At 56.3% G+C, this 26,894-nt stretch overlaps 1 protein-coding gene across 1 annotated transcript; it reads left to right on the top strand.

Moving 5' to 3' along the window:
- Positions 1-872: 872 nt before the first annotated feature.
- TEX264 (testis expressed 264, ER-phagy receptor) lies at positions 873-26,894 on the top strand. Its single transcript, XM_079713393.1, has 4 exons — positions 873-1,164; positions 9,702-9,923; positions 22,469-22,637; positions 26,311-26,894. Exons 1-4 carry the CDS (start codon positions 907-909, stop codon positions 26,601-26,603), a joined length of 942 nt encoding a protein of 313 aa, XP_079569519.1. The 5' UTR covers positions 873-906; the 3' UTR covers positions 26,604-26,894.

Below are 26,894 nucleotides of genomic sequence, written 5' to 3'. Positions count from 1 at the left end.
GTGGCTCCCTGCCAGGCTAGCACCCCTCCACCATGGGATGAAATGCTCCAGCCGTGGGTAACTCTCACCACTACTTGTTGTGTCTCCACTTGCAGTCTTTCCCTCCTCCTCTTCCGTGCTGTTTCTAATCTATGGACTGGGAAAGTGAGATGAATCTTGTTAGCACCAGTAGCTCCGCTCAAGTCTGGGAAGCATAGTGCTGGACTTTGTTCTGCCTGCTCAGGCTATTTTAACCTCATCTCTCCTTTGGTTCTGGATGGGTGAGCTTGTTGGAAAGCAGTACTTCGCGGGCCAGATGTGCTTAGCAAAGGAGAGCGTCCTACAAGAGTCCCTTCCTGTGGCACATTTTTCCCCCTGACGTTTTGTTCCTCATCGTTTCCCTGTTTTTAAATAAGTGTTTGGGCCCTGTGCTTGCCTGTCCTCCCTCTGGCAGTGGCCCATGAGGCTTGGGGAGACTGGGCAGGCAGTGTGGCTCAGTTGTGGTAAGGAAGAGGCAATGTGGGGAAAAGGCAGGCTGGCTGACGTCTGGCCCAGCAGGGGCGGCTGATCAGGGCCAGGAGTATGTCCCTGGCTGACTCACTCCTGTGCCCCTCTATGACTCAGCTACCCCAGGTGTGACCAAGGCTGCCAGCTGACAGAGCTGCTCTGAGAGCCTCAACAGTTGTGATTAAGAAATAAAGAGGCTTGTAGCTTCAGTCATCCTTTGTAACTCCCTTCTAGGTCACTCTGTGTGTAAACACCTCTGGCTCCTGCCTCTCCCGCATCAGAGCACCCAAGGCAGGGTTGAGGTTGGGCCAGAACTGGCTGGCGGGAAGGTGGGCACATTGGTCAGACAGGCTACCGGCCACCTCTTCCTTCTGTCTCCTTTGCAGCTGCCTTGGGGTGCGGCGTGGGGGGCACAGAGCCATGTCGGACCTGCTACTCCTAGGCCTGATTGGGGCCCTGACTCTGCTGCTGCTGCTGACGCTGCTGGCCTTTGCTGGGTACTCAGGGCTGCTGGCCGGGGTGGCAGTGAGTGCTGGCTCACCCCCCATCCGCAACGTCACCGTGGCCTACAAGTTCCACGTGGGGCCCTACGGTGAGACTGGGCGGCTTTTCACAGAGAGCTGCAGTGTCTCCCCCAAGCTCCGCTCCGTTGCCGTCTACTATGACAACCCCCGCATGGTAAGGAGCCTCCTGGGCCCTGGCTGGGGTTCTACCCCATGGACAGACATGGGGCGGGGCTTGTTGGGCAAGGGGTGTTTTGGTTTCTGAGGAGGGGTGGGAAAATCGTTGAGCTGGCTATGCACATCACCTCCTCTCTGAGCTTGAAGCTCCTTCCAGATTTAATCTGGACTTCTGCTCCAGACATCCATATGCTGGCTTTCTACTTGTCATGATCTAATTTTCCTGGCTTGTCTCTGCCCATGGACTTCTGAGTGCAGGGGGCTACACCACTGTGAGTCCCTAGCCTCTGAGGGGGCATTGGTCTGTTGCCTCCTCTTCCCTCCCTCCCTCAGCCCCATTTGAAGCCAGCAGTCTAAGACCAGGCCATTTTAGATGCTGCCCTCTCTTTGGGGTCATACCATGTTTCTTTGCCTTCCCTCTTTCAGCTCTCGTGCTGAAAGAAGGTGGAATGTTCCAGCCATTATGGTGGCCCCTGGCCCAGGGATAAGGCATTTCTTTGGACATCAAGCTGCCTGGTTGGGAGAGTGCTTTGGGGGCAGGTGGAGCCAGGTGAGCTGTCCAGAATGTCCAAGATGCTGGGGTCAGAGACTAACCTGATATCAGTGGCACCCTGTGGGCATATGGCTGTATTTACAGCCTGTGGTGAATCAGGACTCACCAATGTGGCCTTCTGCCATGCCATGAGGTGGTGCTGCCCACAGCTGCATGGGCTGTTAGCTCTGCCAAGGGTTCTCCAGCCTCCAGCTCTGAACCTTGGCACACCAGGCATTGAGAATCCCCAGCTCTGGTTTTCTTGCCTGGAGAGCTCAAGTGGGCAAGGCCTATAGTCTCCATACCATGTGCTGAACAGGCCTCAATGGGGTACTCAGTCGAAACAAGGGTGTGCTGACTCCCTCTCTGTGCCAGGTTCTGCTTGACACCTGCACTCTGGAGATGAACAGATGTGGCCCTGCCCTCAGGAAGCTTTGTGTGGTTGGCAAGTCAGCCCTATACAGATGCATCTCCAGCAAGACACTGTGTTCGATGCTCACAGAACTTTGAGCGAGCTATGGGTTTGCCTCAAGTCTGCCAGGGAGGCTCAGAGAGGAGGTCTTCTGTCATGAGTAGAATTTTGCTTTACTGGGAAGGGCCTCCTGGCTAAGGGAACTGCAAAGTGCAGGCCTGCAGATGTCGGATGACAGAGGAAGTGTGGCAAGTGAACACGTGGTGGGTGGAGAAAGATGTAGAAGGGTTTGCTGGGCCAGGTGGTGGGAGGTACAGTAGGTTGGGTGGAAAGGTACAGCACAATTTGCCACCTTTGATTTAGGAAACTAAGCGGATGGCAGGTGGAGGAGGGAAGGAGACGAGGCAGGAGGCCATCGAGGAGATTGGGCTGGGTCTGGGTGAGAGGTGCTATGGCCTGGTTGAGAGATGAGTAGACATTGAGGTTTTGAGGTCACATGGCTCGGAGATGGCACTAAGTGACAGTCAAGAACACTGGGGCCCAAGTGGGATGGGGCAGGCACTGGGCTATGGGAAGCTCCTAGACCAGATGCCGGGCCCCCACCCTTGCAGGGGTCTCTTGTGTAAGTCCCTGTCCTTCCTCTACCCTCCCCTGGTCCCTGCCCCGCCTTCCACATCTGACCCAGTTGGAACCCTCTGCAAGACCTCAGTGGGAGGGATGAGGGTCCTTGCAGCTGCCTCTCTCCTCATCGGCATGTCCTGTCCCAGAAGCAGTACATCGCCTCTTGAGTTGGAGGTGCTGATTCCAGAATGGGAAAGGGCCAAGGCAGCACGGTACCTCTGGGCCATTGCTGGAGGCTGCCTCAGGGAGGAGTGAGATAGAAGAATCCTGGCATGGGACACTCTCCCTATGGCCTCCTGACCCAGCCACCTCCAAGCAGCCCACTGTACCGCTCTCCTGGAGGTGTGGTGGACTGTCTGAGGTGGTGGGACTTGGGTTTCCAGGGTTGGCTGGGCACAGCCCGACTTTGATACCAGTCTGGGAGCCCACGGCCTGAGAGGATAGACTCGAGGTTAGCAGTCCTGGGTTTTGATTCTGTCTCACCACTGTCCTGCTGTTTGATATTGGGCATACCACATACCCTCTCTGAGCCTCCATTTCCTCATCTGCAGAGTAATGTTAAAAATACCTGCTTATAGGTAGGCTGGCAAGGGTTAAATTAAGTGACATAGGTGAGGCATTCACCCCAGTACCTTGCCCTCAAGAAGTTGTTGCAACAACAACAAAAAATGGGTGGAAAAAACACTCATGCTAATTAGGTGTGATGAGGGGTTATTAGGCTGGGCACTCATAACCCAGGCTTAGGCCCTAGGCCTGGCTGTGACCGTCTGGTTGGCACAGAGAATGAATATATATGTCAAAGTGGCCCCTCTGATCCTGTCCATCCCAGTCCTGGGTCACTCTGGAAGAAATTTGTGTCCCTATTCAGAGCTGGGTCACACCCTGACACCTGCGATGCTCATGGTGCTCATGGCTATCACAGACTATCTGGCCCATAAGGATCTGAAGCCTCTGGTTCCACACTGCTGATATTGTAGAGGAGGAGACTAAGGAGCAGTTAGCAGGAGTTGTGGTACTATCTGAGTTTACTCATGCTTTTTTATTTTCTTTTAGCAAATATTTGAGCACCCTGTCTGTGCCACTCTGTCCTGGGCACTGCTGCACAGTGGGGACCAAGGGGCCCAGCCCTCAGGCCGTCTCAGTGGGGGTGGGGGGTGTCAGGGAAGCCTGAAAGACAGACCTCATCCAGTCCTGGGAAAGGCCAAGAAGCCAAGCTTTCTGCTCCCTAGCTGCCTCCTACAGCGGTGTCCAGCATGGGGCCCTGCATATTATGGTTCACAGAAGGAAGGGACAGGATGTAGGCTGAACTGTGGAGTGTCCCATCCCCATTCCACCCTCCCCAGCACAGCACAACAGGAGCCAGAACCTGCTTCTCTGAGTGTGGGAGGAAGTGAGGCTATTTCAGATTCTGTGAGTGGGGCAGTGAGTGACCAGGTGAGAGGTGGCCATGTGCTGTGGGTGCCGCCCACCCCCGTGAGATATAGACTGACAGCTCTCCAGCCACACCCCTTCCAGGCCTCAGCTGGACAGAAGGAGGCTGGTTCCTGAGAAAGGCCTGGTGAGGCTCCCCTGGTCTGGCTCTGGGCTCAGGAAGTGACACAGAAAAGGGTACCAACAAGGCAAGATTGTGGCGATTGCAGTGGACCATTTCATGTGAGATGCTGCTTGAGCATATATCCTGGAGATACATATGTATGTCTGTGTGTCAGTTAGCCAGCCAGCCCTATATTTTGGAGTTCTCATGGGATAAGCCTGTAAGATCTGGGTGAGTGGTTCTTGTGGTGCAGGAGGAAGGATTCTGTTCTTCATCCCTGAGGGCCTTGGTGGAGTTGGGGGGAAGGAAGGAAGGAGCATGTGGCAAGAAGTTGACAGATCCTGGCAGTGGCTCATAGGTGTCCCTCTCCTCTCCAGGGCGCCACATTCATGGAGTGTGGCCATTTCCTCTTTTTTTTTTTTTTTTTTAAAGTCAATGATTTTTTTAAAATATTTATTTGTTTATTTCTTTGGCTGCACCGGGTCTTAGCTGTGGCACACAGGCTCCCAGTCTCAGCATTCGGGATCTAGTTCCCTGACCAGGGATTGAACCCGGGCCCCCTGCATTGGGAGTGCTGGGTCTTAACCACTGGACCAGAAGGGAAGTCTCGTCATTTCCTCTTCTAAGTGCCAAGGGAAGGGGGTGATTCCAGAGTCAGTCAAGGATCTGTCCCCACCTTTCCACCCCCCCTCCCTCAGCACAGGCACACACACACACACACACACACACAGATCCAGTTCTGTCCTGCCCTTGTATAGTTCTGCCCTCTCTCTCCTGCTTGGACAGTGACTTTTGCCTCCCCTCCTGGGCCTAGTTCTTCTGGGAGCCTTGGGTGTTGGGAAGGAGGTGGAGAGGACCCTGAGCACCTTATTTGATCCTAACCAGTTCTGGCCTGTGAACAGGCCCTAATGGCGGGGCTGCTGTTGCCATGCCCATGGGCCTGTCCTGTCTGCCAGCCTGGTCCTCCTCCTCCTGCCCCACCCTCTGCTGCCACCACCTCTGCTGCTGTGTTTGGGGCTTAAGTAACCTGCCTGCTTGCCTGCCCTTGTGGGGAGCTTGGCTGAGGCCGGTGGGGCATGGAAGCCTGTTCCGCTCACCTGGGGAAGGCCTAGGAGAGGGTGCTGCCTCCAGGCATGGAGGGGTTTGGGGAGGGGACTGGTGGCGGTTGGGTACTGCCTTTAGTGAACTAGACCACACTGAAGTTTCTTTTTCCCCCTAGTCCACTGAGAATCGGTTTGCGGTCACCACGTCTGCAGGGGCTGAGGCCAGTAAGAGTTTACCGACGTAGGCCTGTGCTGTACTTCCCCTTCAGTATATGTGGGGATGGTGCCCCCTCCTCTCCCTGGAGGCACTGAGGTCACATGGAGCCTGGGAAGGGGTGGGGTGAGGGAGTAAGATTTCCCAGGATTGAGCCCTCAACAAGGGCAATGGGAATGTGAGCTGAGCTGATGCTTCCTGGAGGCCCAGTCCATCGCCTACCCCAGGTACCCCATGATGATTTTCTGCTAGATGGAGTCTAGGTTTCTGCTTACAGCAGGTTAACTGTGGGCCCCTGTGGAAAGGTGGGCTGGGTAGTCTGGCCAGGGAGGAGTCAAGGTATCCCTCTGGGTCTGGGATTAGCAGACAGTGCAGCTGTCCCAGTCGGATTATGCAGGTTATGGACCTGGGGTGGCCCATTTCTAGTGAACCCAAAGGCTGGGTTTGGTCTGGGCTAGCTGACACCATTTTTTTCTTCCTGGATCCTGGAATTTACTGATCTTGTCCAGTTTCCAGATTCAGTGAGGTCTTGGCCAGGCAGAGACCCTCTCTTCGCTATGGCCTCACACAGCAGAGTCAGCAAGGTACTGCAAGGCCTCTCCAGAAGGGGCAGTAGGGCCATCTTGTACCCGGAAGCTGTAGGTTCCAAGCAGACTGTCCTCTTCTTAGAATGCTAGGACTCAAGAGGCCTCACAGCCTGAAGGAGATAACTCTAGTATCTCTTTCCTAGCACTTTTGCTCTGAGGGCAGATTCTGGATGGGCCTGCCTTACTGAAATTGGTGGTGGGTCTGGCCACTGCCCTGTCTCCCTGGTATGGTTCCTTGCTGGTGCTAGTTCTGGTCCAGCTCTTGTTCTGGTCATAGGTACCCAGAGAAATGACTGATACAGGGAAGGAAGGGAGAAGGCAGATAGAACTGGAAGGCCCAGCCTGCCCTTTGAAGGTCAGGCCCAAATAAAGACATTGTATTGAACCAAGGTGGGTGGGGTTTCTAGCCATCAAGACACTCCTCCTTTCTGGGCCCTTGACCATCTCAGTGGGCCATTCCCCTGGAGGTAGGCCTGGGCTCTCCTGGGAGCCCAGGAAAGCCTTCCCCTGCTCTGAGACCAGCCTTGTCACTCCCCAGCCTGTCTTAGGCCCTGTCCCATCTCTTCCTTGCTGGTGCCTGGTTCAGCTGTCTCCCAGCTCCCGCTTGGTATGGGGCTGCTTAGCAGGTGGTGGGCTTGCTGGGTAACCTCCGAGTCTGCCCCTTAGCCACTTGGACAGGGGAAGGGGCAGGAAGTGTTCTCACTTCTGGAATTGAAAAGTTGCTCAGACAGGAAGGGAGTCCCTGTGCCCAAGATCTCAGGAGCCCTGTCTTCTTATAAGCTGCTTCCCTCCCCCATGACAAGAGTTCCTCCTTTTTCAAGGTAGAGGGAGAGGAGGTTTGCTCATGATGCAGAGCCTGTGCGAGCAGGTTTATGCATGCATGCCTGTACTATCACTGAAGAACTTCTGTGCACAGGATCCTGGACCTTTCTGCCTAGAGGCCTGGAGTGGTGGGGAGAAGGAGAGGCCACCAGTTATAGTGCAGCACAAGACCTGCTCCCTCTGGTGGGCATTTTGGGATCAGAGAGGAGGGGCTGCTTAGTGAGGAGCAACAGAGGCTTTCAGGAGGAGGGTTGAGCTGAGTCTTGAAGGATGGTTGAGTTTCCCAGGCAGAAAGGACTCTGCAGTAGGGTTACGAGGACATTCCAGGCAGAGGAAGTAGCCTACGCAAAGGGAGGAAGCATGGGAGGATGTGGCATGTTTGGGGAGCTGCAAATAGTTCTGTGTGGGGGTGTGGTGGGAGAGGAGGCTGGTAAGGCTGGCTGGCCAGAGCCCGGATTTGTCTCTCCCTCTGCCACTCACATGATTAGTGGGCGCCTGCCCACCTGGGTCTTGGCCCCTACTCAGGCCTAGGGATGCAGAAAAGGAGTGCTAGGTCAGTGTGTGGACAAATCCAGGCAGTGTGTGTGTGGGCCACCCTGAGACAGCCTTGCATGCTGGCCTCGGGAGTTTCATCATAGAGGTGAATTGGGATCCATTGAGAGGTTCTAAGCAGGATGATCACAGGTGTTCTGGTGCTTTGGGGGGACTGAGGAGGATGTGGAGGTGGAAGGTCCGTGAGGGCTGCTGAGGTGATCAAGACCCTGGGACCCAAACCCAGGCAGGCCAGGTGTTGGAGAAGAGATTATCAATTGACCTTCCATCCATTTTTCTGTTTAACCTGTATTGGATGTTTCTTTTGTATAGCATAGGTCACTAGGGTTAGTTAGGAACATGAAGATGGGCTTTGCTGCAGACACTGTCCCTTGGTCTGTCAGCAGGAGGCCTGCCAGAACCACCTGCCTTTCTGGCCAGCCTCAAGTCTTGGGTGTGAATGGGGCAGTTGCACCATCTAGAGACAAGAGGTGGTACTGCAGTGCTCTCCAGCGCCTCTGGGTAGGATGGGAGGAGCGTGAGGTTGAGAGAAGTGACTGAGCTGCAAGGTTGACTTGATGTGGGTAAGAGTTTACAGCACAGTATTGGAGTCTGTGGGGGTTGCCATTGAGCCATCCTGAGAGGCTCTCCAAGAGGGTGTTTGGACCTGAAGGATGGGCAGGAAGGAGCTACATGTTCAGAGGTTTGGGTAGATGGGCATCCTGCGCCAATGATTACTTGTTTGGCTGGTGTCATAGCTACTAATAACTGACAAGTATGGAGCACTTGCTGGACCATGCTCAGTCCTCATGTGAAGTATCTTAAAACTCTGTAAGTTGGGGCCTCCCTGGTGGCGCAGTGGTTGAGAGTCCGCCTGCCGATGCAGGGGATACGGGTTCGTGCCCCGGTCTGGGAGGATCCCATATGCCGCGGAGCGGCTGGGCCCGTGAGCCATGGCTGCTGAGCCTGTGCATCCGGAGCCTGTGCTCCGCAACGGGAGAGGCCACAACAGTGAGAGGCCCGCGTACCACAAAAAAAAAAAAAAAAAAAAACTCTGTAAGTTGATATCAAGGAACTGGGGCTTCAGGAAACCAAGGGACTCATCCAGAGCACAGGACTCAAGATTCACACCCAGGCCTGCCTCTCTCCAGAGTTGTGGTCCTGACCACTGAACCATATTTCCTGCCACGAAAGCTCTGAGTTATGCTTAATGACATAGGCTTCAAGGGGACCGGGGCTGCAGAGAGTGGGAGGTGACCCCCAGGGACTACGCAGAGGTGGGAGTCAGTGCCCAAGTTTCAGGCAAAGTGAGACTCCAAGGACAGGGCTGAATTGGCCAGACTAGAAAGGCAGAGCAGGCCTGAGACACGCCTGGGGGATTGTTGACAGGACTTGGAAAGGGCTAATGGGAAGGCAGGGACAGGTAAAAATGACTTTACGGTACTGGGAAAGTAGGCTGAGGAGAAGAGCAAGTGGAGATAGAAGGAGTTTAAATTTAGGGGTCAGTGGCCCCTGAGTAGGGCCTTCAGATTGAGGAAAACCTGGGATGGAGAGCAAAAGGTCTGTGGTAAGTCTCTTGGATTTAGGAAGAGATACTCCTGGGGGCTGGTACAGATTCAGGTGGCAGGAGGTGAGACAAACTGGGACTCCTTGATACCAGAAGGAAAAGCAAGTGCTGGCCCTTTCAGGCCTGGAGTCAGGCCTAGGAAGTGTTAGAGACTCACACAGGAGCCCTTACCTGGGTGGGGTTTGTGGGAGCCAGGGGAGGGAGGGGAGCAGGGTGAAGTGAAGTATAGGTACTAGGAGTCCAGGGAGACTTAGGGGGAACCAGCAGTCTCAGCCAAGAAGGGGCTTGGGAAGTGGGGCAGGGTTTAGGATAGGGTGTGGGTTGGAGAAGAGGTATTGAGGCCCTGGTGATGATGGCTGGCCCTGCCTAAGAGCCTGGGGAAGAGGATCTCACACAGTTTGATCAGCAACCCAGAGTTCAGTTCTGCTTCCTGACCAGCCCTTCTGTGGCCCCTCCACAGCAGGCAGGGGCCTGCCCTGTGCAATGGAGGGATGGAGAGTCCTGCAGCGGGTTTCAGCAGGAAATTGTCATCTCCATTATGGTGTCTGGGGCTGCGTGGCTTGTTGGAGCTAGTGGTTCTGTCAGGCCCAATCTGGCACAGAAGCCAGGAAGCAGGAGGTCTGTGGGCCTCCTTCCTTTGCCCAACCCTGACACCCTGCTCTGCTTCCCCAGGTGCCCCCTGAGAAGTGCCGCTGTGCGGTGGGCAGCATTCTGAGTGAAGGTGAGGAGTCACCCTCCCCTGAGCTCATCCGACTCTATCAGAAATTTGGCTTCAAGGTGTTCTCTTTCCCGGCACCCAGCCATGTGGTGATGGCCACCTTCCCCTACACCACACCCCTGTCCATCTGGCTGGCTACCCGCCGTGTCCATCCTGCCCTGGACGCCTACATCAAGGTGAGACACAAGTCTGGTGTGTGTGTCAGGGGGCAGCCAGTCCTTTGAGTGAGTGCTGGGGAGACCTGCCTAGCCTGGGAGGAAAAGGCCGTTTTGGGAGGGCAGCACCTCGTGGAGCAGGTGCCTGTGGAGCTAGGAAGATGGGCAGAGGCTGCTGGCATTTCTTCCATACACCCGAGACCTCTTGGGCCCCAAGCATCTCCCAGGAGTATGGGTAGTTTGTTCAGAAACCCAGTCTTGTCATTTAAGCTCTGACTTGGAACAAAGACATCCTTAGTGCTCAGCCCCCACTCCAGACCCACCCTGTCCCTATCCTGCTGGGCCCTGCAGAGCAAGGGCCCTGAGACAAACTTTCCCTGTTGTAAATTACTCCTCCTCTAAAACATTTTGTAAACTTGGGTGCTAGGGAAATGACCCCAATTTGGGCTTGGAAGTGATTGTTTATTCATCTGTTCAACTTGTATTTATTGAGTGTCTGTGCTAGGTGCTATGCTGGATGTGGTGTGAGATATTGATGCACGAAATAGGCATTTATAGTGAGGTGTGGAGATAGGTAATAACGTCAAACAAAAACGGGATACATGCTAGGAAAGTACAGGGTGAGAAAAGGCGGGGAACCAAGTGTACAGAGTGGTCAGGGACAGCCTCTCGGAGGAGGTAACTTCTCAAGCAAAATCCTAGAAGAGCCCTTGGAGGGGCGGTAAGAATGTTCTAGGCAGAGCTAGGGTGAGGAGCGTGGGTTTGATCTAAAGGCAGTGGGAAGTCACTGCAGAGTTCCAGCCAGGATCCGAGCTGCGCCTGTGCAAGATGGGCTCTGCTGTCGTTGGGAAGGGTAGGGCTGGACCGTGGCTCATGGGGGCCGGGTGGAGGTGCTTTGAAGCTGTTATGAATCCTGCCGCGCATGGCGGCATCTTGGGCTGGGGCAGTAGCTGTAGAGATGCAGACAAGGGTGGAGACTGACAATTTGTTTTGGAGGTAGAACTGATGGATTTGTGGATGGTTGGATGATGGGAAGGGGAAGGAGTGGGAGGAGTCACAGGTTGCAGTCCCCTCTGGGCAGGGCAGGTGGGTGAGCGTGTAGTGGTGCTTTCTACTGAGGTATGCAGGGCGGAGGGAGGAACTGGTTTTGGGGGGCCAGCTCTGTGGGCTGTGTCAGGGGATCTGCCTGAGGGACATCTTAGTTGGGGTGTGGAGTCCACAGTGATGTGTGTAGTCTGGAGTTCAGAGAGGATTGGGCTGGTGAATATGTTTGGTGACATGAGCCTATTGACAGTATTTGCCCTGGAGGATGGCTGAGGCAGCAAAGTGTATAGTGGGCATGGCCAGTGTGGCTGGGATCAGGGAACAGGAGAAAAAAGTTAGCAAGAATGTGAACTTGGCGGTTTTGGAAGAACCTGGTAGCTTGTTCTCCAGAGCAGCTTGGGAAAAGGGACAGGGCCTTGGTGATGGAAATGGGAGCTCAGACATGTCCTGGTTAAGTGTCTGGTATCAGGGCTTGGGAATGAATAAATGAGGCCCTGGGTCACCAGCTGTGGCAGGTGACAGGAAGAAGAAACAGGAGGGCTGCTGTGGTAGGGAAGAAGCATGTGGAGGATGGAGGAGGATTTCCTTTGTGAGCTGGAGGTTGGCAGCCAGAAGGGTGCTGGGCGTGGGGTCGGGCCGGAGGCTGAGGAGCAGGGTGAGGCAGGAGGTGGGGGAGCTGGCTGGTGTTGAGGGCAGGAAGAGAGACATCAGTGCCTAAGGCCTGCTCAGCATTTCACCCAAGGAAGGGCTGGTGTGTGGTGTCTCTGGTCCTGTCTGTGTCATCCTCAGCTTCAAGGGCCAGTCTGGAGGAGCACCCCAGGGAAGAGACTTTCTGGGTTCCAGACCTCAGAACAGGACATGTGGTGTGGTGGCGAGCAACTCAGCCACCACAGCCTTTTCTTGGCTTCAGGGGTTTATTTTTAGACACCTTTGTCCAAATTTCCTGGCCACTGACAGCTTCACAAGTTGCCTGGTTTTGACGTCACCTCTTTGATGAAAGCCCTTCCCCCTACCTCCTCCTCCCGTGGGAGCCCGTCAGCTGTGCTCTGGGCTTGATTTTCTTGGGGTTGGGGCTGCAGCAGGGGGTGTACCATCCTCTCTCCTGCCTGTGATGAGGAAGCCTGACAGGTGCGGGGCAATGCAAGGGGCTTCTCAGGGATGTCTGCGAGGCATGCTGTGTGGGCTTGACCACCAGCTGGGAGAGTGAGACAGATGCCGGGCTGCCCTCAGTGGAGGCACGGCCCAGGTGCTCTGCTGGTTTTGGGGGTGAGGAACAAACCCAGGTGAAAGACGAGGAAAGGGCCAGTTCTCTTTGTTGGTCTCAGCCTGCAGTGGACAGGGGGTGGCCCTGTGCCTCTCTTGGCCTAGGTGACAGAGAGAAGAGAATGTAAGGCTCGCTCTCACACCTGCCCTCTTCCCCACTGCCCTGAGACCAGAGAAAAGAGGCTGCTAATGAGACTCTGAGCGCTTCTGACTCTCCCAACCCTGACAGCTGGCTGCCTTTAACTGTGCGTGCGTGCGTGTATGTACATGTTACGTACATGTGCGTGTGTCTTTTTTCTCCACCCCACTGGCTTTTCTCTGGATCTGAGGCTGGGTCTGCTGTGGAGTTGCTTCAAACGCAGTGACAGGAGCCCGTCGGCTTTCTATTTCAGGAGGGGTGAGGGAGGCAGTAGCCAAGAGGAGGGGAGGGAGGGCTTGGCAGGCTCACCTGCTTCCCCAGAGGCTGGGGCGAGGGGTGGAGGTGAATGATCTCAGAGTTTTGGATGAGGGAGGTGGAGAGCAGCTGCTGTTCCGGCAGTGGCAGATGTCTGAGCCTGGGACAGGATTGGTCTCATGGGACAGCAAGGTCCTGGGGGTTCTCTGTGAGGAACCCAAAGACAAGCATTTGTCAGGGCTCTTGTGGGGATTCTGGAAGGATGGCTGGATCCCAGCTTTGTGGTCTGTGTGGCAGCCCCTGGCTCTCTGGCCAGGCTTCCCCAGCTTGGCAGCCTGGCAAGCTATAGGGGCTGGAAGTCTGCCTTTCTCCACGTAAATCACTGGGGGCCCCAGGCCAGGCACTCTGGGACAGCATGTGTGGGGGGGGTCCTTGGGTTCTGTGTGACTATTTGTCTATGTGGAAGATGCCCCAGCTTTGTCAGGCCGCTCCACCAGGGTCCAAGGAGTTAGCCTCCAGGGCAAGAGGAGACCACTCCCTGAGCCCCAGGAAGGGGGTTCTTCTGGCAGCTGAAGGAGAGAACTGAGCTTCCTTGAAATTGCAAGGTCACAGAGGAGGTGGGGCCCAGATGTCAGCCCAGAACAATAGGCAAAGGCCTCAAAATTCACCACAAGGTGAGACCAGTCTTAATGAGCGGCCAGGGAAGGCTTGGGGCACGTGGAGCAGACCAGAGATGAGTGCGAGGCCTGGGGTCCCACGTGTGGGATTGTGTGTGAGGTCCCTGAGCTCGGTACTTGACTCATATCTGTCTGCAGTTGGCAAGGAGATCACTGAGAGTGTTAGACTGGCCAACCAAGACCCCCGTGCCTGACTTCCTTCCAACAGGATCTATGATCTTTTCCATAAACCCCCTTCCCCAGGGTCTCTGCTTTCCCCAGGTTTTCAAGGGAGGTCTCCTTGTGATGTTTGGGCATCTCCTGAGTTTAGGGAGATACAGGGCGTTGTCTGTGTGGAGGCTGGTTGGCTGGGTAAATGCAGGCAGGCCCTGGAGGTCAGATAGTGGCTCTTTCTCCATAGAATTGGAGATGTGTGGTAGGCAGAGCAGGTATAGTGAGCCAGTGGGGGAATCTTGGTGGTAGAGTTCTGGGATAGCTGGGTTGATGGGGCTGTTCTACCAGGGACAGCTGTGAGCAGGGACCCCAGACCTTAGTTCTCAGACTGCTCTGGGGGCCAGAGCCTAGGGGCTGTGCTAAGGTGACTCCGTGGCTGGCAGCCAGGGATAGGGGGCTGCACGCAGACCTTTACCTGCCTCAGCTGGAGTAGCTCTGCCTCTGGGTTTTACACATCAGATGACCTCCTGAGCTTTTGTTTGGAGGAGGATGTTTGAGACTTAACTGGTTTGAAAACCTCTGTCCTAAGAGGGGTACACCATTGGGCAGATGCCTCTTCCACCCCTGGCCAACTGCATGTCTGTTCTAGATCCTGAGGACGCCGTGGCAGTTACAGTGTGCGTGGAGCTGGGAGGTGCCAGGACTCATCCCTTGTGCAGGCAGGGGCAGGAGGGGTTCCCAGAAGAGGCACTTTCTGGGAGAGCTGGAAGCTGGACCTGGAGGAAGCCCTGGGGAGTGTCACAGTGGAGATTTCCCTGGAGTGGATGTGACTGAATTCCCGAGTGGTGGGTGATAGGCTGGCAGTGTCAAGGGACAGCCAGCTGGAAACTAAGGAGCGGGGGGCCTCAGCTGCCTCAGCAGGGTGCCTGCAGAAGTGGGTCATCCTGTTGAGCGTGAGCAGGGAGGAAGCTCCCAGCAGCATGGTCAGAGTCTGGGTCCTGCGCAGTGGCTCACAATCTCCTGTGTTTGTTTTCCCTCAGCCTGTCTGGGTGACTTTGAGGGAGTCAGTGATGGGGGTGGTTTGAGTCCACACTGAGGCCAAAACACCAGTAGGGAGCAGGATGGTCCTGGCAGTGGGAATCCAGGTAAGGAAGCCCCCATGGGATATGAAATTTGGGGTCGTCTCTTTCCCTGCCCATCACCTTTGCTGAGCTAATGTGGGAGAGTTCCCGAGCTTTATTTTTAATAAGGAAGGCCTTCCTGGTATCTCAGCTCAGTCACTTACTCTGCAGTTATTTACTGGGCCCTCCTTTGTGTGGCATTGTTTGGGGCATGAAGGAACCAGCTAGGAGGCAGGCATAGGGTCCTAATCAAAGCCAGCATCCCCATTGTTTTACCAGTAAGGACAGTGAGACCTAGGGAGGGGAGGTTACCCAAGGTCAAGAGTTGAAGCAGTGGCCAAGTCCAGACTGGATCCCTTGGGCAGAGAATCACTGATGGCTACATGCCTTTTGCCACTCTTCCCTGTCCATGATTGGGACTGGGCCCAAGAGGCTGAGGACTGTCATGAGCTTGGGATGCACTGGGAGTGGTACCCAGAGTGGGCCTGGGATGATAGCAGCACTGTGGCCTAACACCCACTTGACCCTCTGTCTCCAGCCCTGGTGGGCAGAGTCACGGGCTGAGGCTGTCGATTTGGGAGCCTGCTGGGGGAGCCAGAAGCAACGGGCAGGAAGAGCCTGGCTGCCCATTTGCCCAGCAGGGACTCATTAAGGGTTACCTTGGCAGCTGTTCTGGGCACAGGAAGCAGCTGCTGCAGGTGCCTTATTGGTCCTCATGTCCTTACCCTCAGTGAGGTGGAGATGGCTCCAGGGCCAGCTTACCTGCCACGGCTGCGACCTGCTAATTGGCCTGCCCCAGTTCAGGGAGGAGGGTGTGCTCAGTAGCACCAGGACCTGGGGCTGAATGATAAGCCCCCAGAACTCTTTCCTCCCACCATCTCTCCCAGCCACAGGGCTTAGCCTAGGGGGAGTGGGGTGGGGAGGGGAGAGATGGATTCACTGGGAAAGGCAAAGCAACCTTTGGGGGTGGGGAAATTTGGGCTAAGCCTTGAAGGATGGGTAGTGTTCTCCAGTTAGGAAGGCAGGTCAGGCAGAGGCACTGACGTGGGCATGGCCTGTGTATCCACTGTGGCTGGAGTGCAGGGGAGAAGCAAGAATTTGGGCCCAAGAGATGAGGCTGGGTCCTGCAGGTTTTAGGGAGCCACGAATGGTGTGTGATCAGATGAATGGCAGCATCCAGGCTGGCTTTGGAACAGGACTTGAGCACTGGGGGATGGAGAGGAAGAGCCAGAGGCCACAGTCAAACTCTGAACGAGAGTAACAGAAGTTCGCAGAGAGTAGCAGTGACTCTCCATTCCCAGGTTTCCCCGGGCCAGGAGGAGGCCCCCACCCCAATTCCACAAACACACACCAAGGCTTGGCTTCCCTGACTCCCCTTAGGAAGTTGCCCCTGGATGTTGAGGTGTGGGGACCCACACAGGAGGCTAAGGCTCTCCCCTCTGCCGGCCTGGGGCCCTGAAACTTGTTCCTTAGCCTCTCAGGCTTTACCCCTCCCCACTCCCCTATCCCAGTAATGAAAGCACAAAGCCAGCCTTTGCTGGGGCGGGCGTGGGAGCCACCACTCTCGAAATACCAGCTCAGATATGGTAGCTTGGCAGCCCTGCAGGACCCTGGGGGCTGAGGCTTGTCTGGATGGTGCTGTGGGCTTGGGCCATCACCAATCCAGAGAGAGCCTTTTTCCCCAGGCAGATGGGCCTTACCAAGGAAGGATTCTTTTGCTCTTTTCCAGAGAGCTTGGGATTTCAGGAACAAGGAAGGAGGAGAGATTCCAAGGAGGGAGATCCCTCCAGAGCAGAACAACTCTGCCTTTTAGTGGAGCCCTCAGATTGGGAGAGGCTGTCTGTCTGGTTATGCAGACAGGAAACCTAAGGCTCCAGAGGGAAGGTCTTTCCTGAGCAGCAAGTGGAGGTACCAGTCAGAGATGAGAAATTCAGGGCCTTCTCCTCCTCCCCTACCTCTGTCTTTCTCCCCACCTCTCCATCCCCACTTGCCCAGCTGTCCTTCCCTCTGGCACTTCCTGATTCCTCTGGCTCCCAGGTGCTTGACTTCATGGCTCCATCTGCACCAAGCAGCCTTCCTGCTGCTGGATAATCAATCAGCAACATTTTCGTTGGCTTATAAGCTGAACTGGGCTCAAGGTCCTTGACTGCACAGATGCTGCAGACAGCGGCAGGATCTCGGAGAGGGATGGGCTGTGGAGCCTGCCACGGCAGCAGCATCGTCTGGGAGGCTGTGGCTCCCCTTCCAGATTTGGAAGGGAGAGTGTTAGGATCCCAGGTCTGAGCCCCCGAGCTCCCCGTGTGGGTACTCACCCCCACACTCCCCAGCCCTCTGCTCTTGCTCCACAAGGGCTCAGAAGGCCAGAGCAAGGCTGAGCTGGGGTTGAGTATTGGCCATCTGGACCCTGGGGAAAGGCTGGGCATGGCTGCAGATCAGGACCTGCCCGGCCCACCCAGGTATTAGGATGCTTAAGGGCCTGTGCCCCCTGTGCCTGCTTAGAGGGAACTACTCTCCCCTGCTTCTCAGAGCCCCAGCCCACCCTGGTCTCCACTGCTGCTGAGGCCCCCCGTCTTGGGCTGCGCAGGAAGCCATGGCCTGGGTGAGCAGGAATATGAGCAGAGGTGTAAATTGCATGGCAAGCTGCCGGCTCTGAGGTGAAAATGAAAAGTCTTCAGGCAGCTGCGGCAGCAGGCACAGCAGGCTGGGGTGCCAGGCACAGTGCCCTGCTCTCCCTCACACCTTCCCCCTTCTGCAGTCTTCCCCAGACTCCCACCCAAGCCTTGCTTCTCTGCCATCCCCTCCCCTGCCGTTTGGGGTGGGGGTGGGCTCCCAGTTCGGCCCTGGGCTAGACCTGACCCCAAGAGAGCCTTCATCTCTTTCTTCCATTATATCTTCTAACTGGCTGATTAGTGCACAGAAAAATGGGCTGTGCTTTTGTTAATTTTGTGAGCTTAATATTTTTCGTAGTTTCTCCATTGATTCTTTTTGGGTTTTTCAAGTGTACAATTGTCTTTAAGTAATGGAGGTTTTATTCATCTTTTCCAATTCCTTACTTATTTTAAGATCATCTATTCCAATCTCTTTATTTTACAGTTGGGGAGATTGAGACCCAGGGAGAAGCCACCCATTTGTCAATAGCTAGGCCAAGGCTCTGGGCTCCTGCCTGGAGCTCTTTCTGCCACTTCCTTCCCGCTCTGTCCCGTCCCTGGCAACCCCATCTCATTCCTTTTCTCCTTTGCCTCTCATCTGCAGAGCTTTGGGCCGTCCTGCTCCAAGGGGGAAGGGTACTCACCATCCCTTCTGCAGGCTCTCCCTTGCTAGCTAGCACTGCAGCATCCCCAGAGCTGCCTCCTGCTGTCACTTCCTGCCCCACAGACAGGCTTAGGTTTTGGTCCAGAGGCTGTTGAAAGGCCCATTGGGTATGAGAGGGAGCCTGGGAGAGGGAAGTTGACGGAAGTTCCTGGGCAGAATAATAACAATGTGCCACATTCCAGCAGCAGCCCCCGCTGCACCTCCCCCATCACTTTGCACATTCGATGCAGAACAGCTGCCTAAGGGGCCTCCAGGGTCTGAGCCCCCACTTGCAGGGACTGCTATGTGCAGGCGGGTGCACGTCAGTGTCTGTGTAATTAAAAATGAGCATGCCTCACTTCACCCAGTGAAGAGATGCCATCACCTCGGGTGGGATGCAACAGCTGTTTGCTGGCTGTGTGGCTGCCCAGCTCTTCAGCCTGGCGTGGAGGGACAGGTAGGACTGGTCCACTCAGAGTGAACAGGAAGACCCAGGGCCCTTCACTTCAGTGAGACAGGAAGTAGAGGGCTTTGATGGGGTGGAGATTGATAGAGCAGACCTCATCCCTTTCTGGGCCTAGAGCTCATCTAGGAGATGCATGACCCAGACCTTGGCCTGCACCCATTGCCTTGTCCTTTTGGGGATTTGAGGCCACATAGCTCTGAGCAAACCCAGGCTCTGGGCAGCCTGGGAATGGGATCCACCCTGTCTCCCCCGCTGGGCCTGACCTCTTCTGCACGCCACACTCTCCCCACCCCTAGCCCAGGCCAGGGCACAGGTTGATGGTTTGAGAGCAGAACGCCAAATGAGAGTAGTTCAAGTCCTCTCTCTTTCTTCCCTCCTCCCCTCTCCTAATTCAGTAAGAACTACCAGGGGAGGCACTGTGGGTCCTGTGGGGAAACCTTGGCTCGGCATATGCCAATCTGGTGCCTTTGCAGGACCCCTGAGCTTCACCCCACCCAGGACATGAGCTCAGCCTGAGGTGAGGAGGGAGTGTGTGGTGTGTTCCCAAGGTAGCCAGGGCAGTGGCACCATGGCAGCCTTTTGTGTGCTGTTCCTTCCCTTGTCTCCCGACACCCCTGTGGGGGGTGTGAGCACCTGGTGTTGGTGCAGGAGTGGTGTGGGGAGTGCTGGTGACTGAGGTCTCCTGGAAATCCCTGCATTATGGGTGGTGTCCCAAGTCCACCTATTGTTTCTGTTTATGGAAGCCCCAGGGGGGAGGGAATCCTTGGAGGTGTGTCTGAGGGACTGGAACTCTGGAATCCAGTTTCTAGCAGTTCCTAGTGGCACCTTGGCATGATTAGCTGACTTCTTCCTGTTAGGCGGAGAGGATTATAGACATTTGCATCTCTCCCACCTTGGAGCAGGGCTTTGTGATCCCCTTGAGTCTGCGTGTGGGAATGCGTTGCCCTGGTTTGTGGCCTCATCAGATAGCCCGTGGCTTCAGTGGCCAGAGCAGGTTCCCCTGTCCTGGTGATGCTTCCTCAAGCCTCTGGCTGTCTGGTCTGTGGGAGGGGTTGTGCCCAGGGCTGGGAAGACTCCAGGCCCATCCAGTCAGTCCCCTTTCCCCAGCAGTACCAGCCCAGTGTGACATTGGCCTGGTGTCCTTGGCAGTCAGTTCTCCAAGGGCTCCCTGAGGCTAGCTGACGGAGAGGCAGCTGGCCTTGCCTTACTTCGATGATTTTCCAATATTTACCAGGTCATCAACACGCTGCCCGGGCCACAGCTCCTGCTGTGCAGAGAGGACCTGAGAGCTGACCCATGGCTATCCTCTCTTCCCTCAGAGACTGCACCTGGCTGGGAGGGAAAGGGCTTGTTCTCTCTGCCTGATCACTTAGGGACAGGGCATATGGCTAGTCCTGCCCCCACCCTCCATCCCCAGCCCCCCACTGAACTCATTCTTGGTCAGTGGGCAGAACGTGGAGAGGGATCTCAAGGAGAGGCTACAGGGACAGTTATAAGCCCCTCCCCCATCTATGGGCCTGGGTTGGAAGTTTCTGCCTTTGCCTTCTTCCTGCCCCTTCTCTGCTCCTGAGTCTGAATTTTGACAGGATCAGGCATGTGTTAAAATGATTTGGGCTGAGCCGTCAATGAGATTTTAATTAGCTCCATGCCTGTCTCTAGTAGGGGGGGCCAGGGTCCCCCAGGTGGCTTGGGTAGGACTGGGCTGGGCTCGGGTATTAGACTGCCCCTCCAGGGGCCTGGGGACAGGCTTGGGCAGCTGGCATTCTCTGTGTGGGATGCTGTGATGAGGGAGGGCTGGGCAGGGAAGGAAGGGCTGGGTAGCCCCAGGCCAGTTTTCTCTCCCTCCTCTGTCTCCCCTGTTCCTCTGTTCTCCCGGATGGCTTTGAGATGAAGGCGACGACAAGGATGGAGGATGCAGTTTCCATGGCAACGGGGCTGTCCACAGCCAGGCAACTTCAGAACCGGGCTCTCCGGAGGAGGCAGATGCACAGAGCAGCCACAGAGAGCTGCCTCCCGCCTGCCAGTGAGGGGGCTGGCAGAGCAGTTGGCAAGGGTGGCTGCTTGGTGCTACCCACCCTGATGCCTGGCCTCCAGGAGAGGGTGGAAAGGGCACTGTTCCCTCTTATCATCCCTGTTACTTCCAAAAGGAAAACTAGGCAGGTGGCTTGAGTGTTGGCGAGGGTTGTCCCTGGAATTTCTGGGTGGGCATAGGCTCTGATTCCTGGAAGCATCCCCAAAAGCCGACTGTCTTCAGCCCTTGAGAGATGGGCCTCCGGGTAGCTGATCGCCTCTCAGCGGCTTCCTTTTGGACCCTTTGAATGCCCAGAGTATGGAATGCTGGTGAAGGCCATGCCCTGATTGGGTTTGGGGGCCCTTTCCCTCTAGCTATCAGGGAATGACCTGGACCTTCTTCAGGGAGCCTCCCTGACCCTGGCCTCGTGACCCAGTTCACTGAGTGGGGTTCAGGTTTGGCAGATGCTCGCCCCCAGGTGCTGGCAGTAGAGGGGCCCCAGAGCCTGGTAGCTACTCATTCCTGATGTCGTCTTCTTGTTCACCCTCCTCCTGAAGACCAGGGCTGGGGTGGGTGTGTGGGCAGGTGGAAAAGCAGAGGCAGCCACTGATGTGTTTGGAGATGGGAAGAGCTGGGGACATGGCCTCATTAGATGGCCAAAAGAGTACCCATGTTAGCAAAGAAGGTCAGACTCAAACTATTAAAAATAATGACTTTCCTTCACTGCCCCTGGAGGTGTCAGGGCTAGGGTGTCCCACTCTGTTCGAGCGCACAGAGTCTTAGGACGAAAGGCCTCGCCTGGGTCACCCATAGAGTCAGAGGCTGAGCTGCAGCTAGGCCTTGGGCCAGGACATCCACCCCCATGTGGCCTCCAGCTGGCTGCTGAGGGCCCTGGCTGGATAAAATAAACCTTCCTTCCCTCTCTCTCCCGGGGGCTCATTTTTCTCTCTCTTCACTTGCTTCAACTGGAGGGGGGTTCCTCAGCCCTAAGCGTGGCCAGGCAGGCAGACAAGTGGAGTCCTGGAGTGGCTTCTCCCCACCAGGCAGTAAGTCTCTCATTACCACTAAGTGGAAGGCTCATTTCAGAGCTCATGGTGAGAGCCGGGCGGGTGCTATAAATAGCCGTGTTGTGAAGGTTGGCGGGTGAGCAGTGACAGGGCAGGGTCCTTGCAATCATCTTAGTGGATAATTGTGCTCCATTGCAGGAAGAGGGGCAGGCTCAGGAGCAAGATGCACTTGACCCCTGTTCTGGTTTGTCTGCCTGTCTCAGGGCAGCTCTGGCATGTGTCTGTGCCCCTTTCACATACACTGGGGGCTATGGAGCACTGGGTTCTGTGTTCACGCAGAAGGGAGTGGAGTGCCTGTCTACACATGGGGCCCTATAAGCTGGCACTTCAGCCCACTGGGGAGTTGGGCAGTGTCCAGTATTAGACCTACTTGTCTTGTCTGTTCCTCCAGCCTAGAGTCTGCCACCTCCCCCTCGGCTGAAACTCAGGACCCAGGTCTGAGAAGGGGTGGGAACCAATCACATCTGATAGTCTCGGAGGTTGGAATAGACCTGAACCAGCAGGGGAATGGGAGTAAGAGAGAGGTTTACGTGGCCTGGAGCTCCTATTCAGGGTTAGTCAGTAACATGTCTGCAAGGGCAGGGACTAGAGGCCTGAGAGTCAGGGGCACTGCCTCTCCTGATATTGGTGGGTCAGTCAGCATTGTCCAGGGCAGAGAGGAGGTCAGGGCCATGGGATCCTGAGATGGCAAGTCTGGCAGGTCAGACCTTGGCTTGGCTTGGGTGCCTGGGGCCAAGGACTGTGGGGTCCCTGTCCTAGGGTAGTCTGGGGTGCTAAGCTTTGTGGCTCTGTGGGACCAGTGCTTTCTGGAACAGCATTTTGGTCCCAGGATTAGCAGTGCCAGGCTCCTGGGTTCTTTTAGCACCTGTCCTAGGACTCCCAGGTCCTCAGACCACTGCCCCCTGGAGTATGAGGCCCTGCCCTTAGGATGCTGTGTGGGTGCCTTCGGGAGATTGGGGCAGGAAGTGGAGCCAGCCCCCTGGGAGGGAATAAGCAATGGACTGTTCCTGGGGCCACTCAGGGACGTGTGGGTCAGAGGCCCTGTAGGGCTCATTCCGCCTTTCGCGCTCTCCCACAAGGAGCGGAAGTTGTGTGCCCACCCACGGCTGGAGATCTACCAGCAAGACCAGATCTATTTCATATGCCCACTGGCACGGCAGGGAGACTTCTATGTGCCTGAGGTGAAGGAGACAGAGCGGAAATTCCGGGGCCCTGCAGAGGCCAATGATGCCCAGGTGGACGGCACAGGTACGGGGCAGGGGTATTGCGGGGGGAAGAGGGTGGGGCCTCCTCCCTGGCTGGGTGGCACTTGGGTGTCCAGGCGAAGCTTGACAGAGGTGGAAGAAGGGACCCATCTACCCACGTGCAGAGTTATCTGTCCTTAGACACGCAGATCCCTGTAGGTGTGGCTTCACACGTTACCCCTGGCAATGCAGATACAAAGACCCTGCCTGGATTCCCTTCAGATGCAGCAGGAGTACCCTTGGAAACACAGATCACAGACAGCTGGATGCTCATGGGAGGGGGCTGAGGCTGCTTAGGAAAGGCATCACTTGGGTGGGCTCGTCAGAAAGTGAGATTGGCTCTGGATATGGAAGGTAAGGAGAGGAACAAAGTGTCCCCCAGTATGGGGCCCCACCCAGAGCCAGCTGCTTTCTTCCTTCCAAAGAGGAACAGGGGGACTTCCCTGGTGGCCCAGTGGTTAAGAATCCACCTGCCAATACAGGGGACATGGGTTCGAGCCCTGGTCCGGGAAGATCCCACATGCCGTGGAACAGCTAAGCCCTTGCACCACAACTACTGAGCCTGCGCTCTAGAGCCCACGAGCCACATCTACTGAAGGCCATGTGCCTAGAGCCCATGCTCCGCAACAAGAGAAGCCACCGCAATGAGAAACCTGCGCACCACAATGAAGAGCAGCCCCTGCTTGCCACAACTAGAAAAAGCCCACGTGCAGCAGCTAAGACCCAATGCAACCAAGAATAAATAAATCAATGAATCAGTCAAAGAGGAACCAGAGAGCATGCAGAGGGGAGCCAGGAGATCAGCGCCCTGCCCCTTCCATCAGAGCCAGCCTTCCTACCCCAGGTCCAGGCCAGTAGGTTGCTTGCCTGCTCTCAGCCCACCCCCTTTCGTGACCTCTTATGACCCTGAGCTGTCCCCAGGGGCGAGGGGGCCTGCTGGTAACATCTCAGGTGGTCTTAGAGGGTCTAAGGCTTGGCCATGCTGGTGGAGCCTCATGTGACTCTGGAGGTCCATGACCTGTGGGAGTGGTACAGGGCTGGGAGGAGAGTGACTGTCCCTCTTCACCTCCTGCTTTAGGAGACTCCCTCTGTCCATCCAATCTTCAACAGCCAAGGTCACCCTGAGAGACATGTGTTGGCGGGGGCAGGGGGCGGGTACTGGGAGGCAGCCTTCACTCCCTAGGGGCCATGTCCAACACAGTTAACTTCATCTGCCACTTAATTACCTCCATGGGGCACTGCTTCCACCAGCCTGGTAGTGCCTGGCAGACACTCTTCAGTGCCCCTACAGTGGGCACAGGACATACGACAAGGTCAGCAGGCCAAGGCAGTCCCCAGGGCAGGAGGGGAGCACCTTGACCTTCTTTCAACCTCCCTTGGCTGCCTGCACCCCCTTTCTTTTCCCCCTCACCCAGCTCCCCTTTCAAACACCGCCTGCCAGGGTGTTGAAGGACTGCTTGGCACCCACTACAGCTGGCTGCAACCTAGCTACCACGCCCCCAGCTCCTTGGCCTCTCCTACCCACCAGCCTGCCCACCCACTCCCTGGAGTGGGGGCTAGGGGTCTGCCCTCCTCTGATAGGGTCTGCCCTGGCACCTGGGGCGGACTCTGGGTGTCTGCCTGCCAGGTGCATGCCACTTGCGCAGCAGTGTGTGGTGGATGCCTGTCTGCCAAAGGCTTGGCCTGTCCCTGTCGGCCTCCCTGCTGTGGCCCCCGCTTGGGCTGGGAGGTGAAAGGGGGTGATTAGCTGCCTTGCGCCTGTTATTACATTGATGTATTATTTAGCTCCAGAGAGGCGATGAATATTTGATCTTCTTGCACTGACTGTGGGCAGTGGAGGAGGGAGGGACTGGGGTGAGGTGGCAGCTTCATTCTCTGCCTCAGCAGCCTTCGGGATTTAGGTGCTACCCTGCCTTGCCTGGCCTCTTCTGCCCTGGGACACAGACCCAGGACTCTGGACTTCCTCCTGTGCAGACCTTGATGGAGCTGGAGGGTTGCCACTTCCCTGCCTTGGACTCCTTTGCCAGAAGTGTCCACATGTGCCCAGGGGCTGTCCTCATCCCAGCATGCTGGTCCCTGACCTGAAGGGGCACCCCTGGGCTCCTTCCTCTGATCATTCCTAGCCTAGGAACTGGGAGAGGGAGGAGGCAGCTAGCTGGCAAGCAGACAGGTTCCCATAGCTGGGTCCCAAGAGAGCCATTGGGTGGGTGGGCGGATTGAACTTAATGGGGCCAGGGAGAAATTATCCCCCTCCTTTGCTCCTTTCAGGCCTGCAGCCTCTGGGGCACCAATCATTATTTAAGGCAAGAAAGAGGAGCTGGAGCCCTGCCACAGGGTCTGAGGGAACCACCCATAATTCAGGGAGTAGTCCTGGCTCACTCTTGAATACCTCCACTCTGGGAGCCATGACTGAGGCCCCAGCAAGAAGAGGGCCCTGGGCCAGCAACCTGGCACTTACAGGGCTCATCTCACCTCTGTCAGTAGGTCCCAGATGTCATCTTGGGGCCAAGGAGGCTGAGGGAGCAGATCCCACCCCACCCCACCCCTCACCCTGGGCTCCAGCTGAGGTTCAGTGAAAGTTCCAGGCCAAGTCCCAAATGCCAAGCAGTCCCCAGCTGTGCTGGGCTCGGGGCTCAATCACCATGGAGACAGGATCTGAGGAAGCTGTGATGTTTGATAGCTGCCCCCTTCCCTCTCACACAGGAAGGGAGACATATCCGCCTTCTCTCAGTCTGGATTCCTACGCACAGTAGGCCTGAGCTCTTTGCTCTTCCTTGCCACCCCCAACTGCTCTCAGTGCCTCTGACCTGAGGAGGTGAATTGAGGGGCTGCTTCTGAGCAGGGCAGATGAACCTGCCCTGGAGGACGTGTTGGGGGTGGGAGAGCAGGCTGGGAGAGATCTCAGTGCTCTCCAGCCACTTGCAGAGTGCTCCCATGGTCCCTTCTGCTGCATTGTGGCTCAGGAGCCACTAGTGGTTGGGGATGGGTAAGGACTCCTCTGGGGTGACCCAGGCATAGGGGAAGAAAGTCCTTAAAATGCTTCGTCCCAACACCCTCCTCCCATGTAATTGGTCGAGGATTCCTCAGGACTTCTCCATCCCACTCCTGCCCCAGCCTCCTCCTCAAACTGGGGCTCAGTGTGGGCCAGAGGCAGGGATATGGCTGCCCCGTGGGGAGCCCTGCATGGGGGAGGGACACAGGAGATCAGTCCTCCTGGTCCATTCTCCTGTCCTCAGGCCTTATGGGCAGTGTTCTGGCCTTGGAGAAACCTCTCTCCAAGCCTGAAATGGGGGGTGGAGGAGGGGACACTACTTAAGTCTCTTTGTCCTACCCTCAGCTCCTCAGGTTGGGGCTGAATGGTCCTTAATGGACTGTTGGGGGCTGGGGGGCGGCAGGCTTTGTGGGAGTGCAGGGAGCTGAGGCTAATTCAGGGTAGGGAGAGGAGTATACAGCAGGCTGTCCTCCCTCCCTCCCTCCCTGTTCTGTCCCTCTGCCCTGCCAGTGCAGCTCAAGTCAGGGCAGAGGGCAGCTGGAATGAGCCTCTTGAGCCAGGGGCAGCTTTATTATTCATGAGCACACTGTGTATGCTGAGTTGCTGGGCTGGTGGGAGAGCCTCAGTCCTCTCCCTGGAGGAGGGGGTGGGGGCCCTAGCTAACCTCTGCTCCCTCTTCCTCCAGGAACTGACACGATGAGTGACACGAGTTCTGTAGGCCTGGAGGTGGGTCCTGGCAGCCGGGAGACTTCAGCTGCCACACTGTCCCCTGGGGTGAGCAGCCATGGCTGGGATGATGGTGACACCCGCAGTGAGCACAGCTACAGCGAATCGGGTGCCAGCGGCTCCTCCTTTGAGGAGCTGGACCTGGAGGGCGAGGGACCCCTGGGGGAGCCAAGGGTCGGCCCTGAGGCTGAACCGCTGGGGGTTGCCAAGTGGCCCCGGGAGCCCAGTACCCCTGAGAAGGGCGAGGAGTAACCCGCAGCCTGCACCTTCCTGCTAAGGAACTGAGCAGTCTCTTCAGTCCTCTTCTTCCTCCACCTCCCTGGCTCAGGCTGGGGCCAGGGGTCTCAAGTGGACCTGACTTCTACTGCCCTGGGCCTCTGGCTAAGCCTTCTCCTCACTGACCTCTCAGCTCCCAGAGCCATAGGAGCCGGGACTGTTGTTGGCACCCAGCCCCCGGGGCTGGCACCCCTGTTACATCTTTTTTTCAGATTCACATTGGAGCTTCCAGGACCCAGAATAAAGCAAATGCTTTTCTTTGTTTCA

Source organism: Hyperoodon ampullatus (genome assembly GCF_949752795.1).
Source record: "Hyperoodon ampullatus genome assembly, chromosome: 10".
In the NCBI taxonomy this organism is placed as follows: domain Eukaryota; kingdom Metazoa; phylum Chordata; class Mammalia; order Artiodactyla; family Ziphiidae; genus Hyperoodon; species Hyperoodon ampullatus.
This window is presented reverse-complemented; position numbering and strand designations above follow the sequence as displayed.

What these genes read in the sequence shown, in the direction of transcription:
- TEX264 (XM_079713393.1), top strand. Translation starts at nt 907, where the DNA reads ATGTCGGACCTGCTACTCCTAGGCCTGATTGGGGCCCTGACTCTGCTG. An exon ending in CCCTGGACGCCTACATCAAG is followed by an intron (nt 9,924 to 22,468) that starts GTGAGACACAAG and finishes CTCTCCCACAAG; the next exon opens with GAGCGGAAGTTGTGTGCCCA. An exon ending in TGCCCAGGTGGACGGCACAG is followed by an intron (nt 22,638 to 26,310) that starts GTACGGGGCAGG and finishes CTCTTCCTCCAG; the next exon opens with GAACTGACACGATGAGTGAC.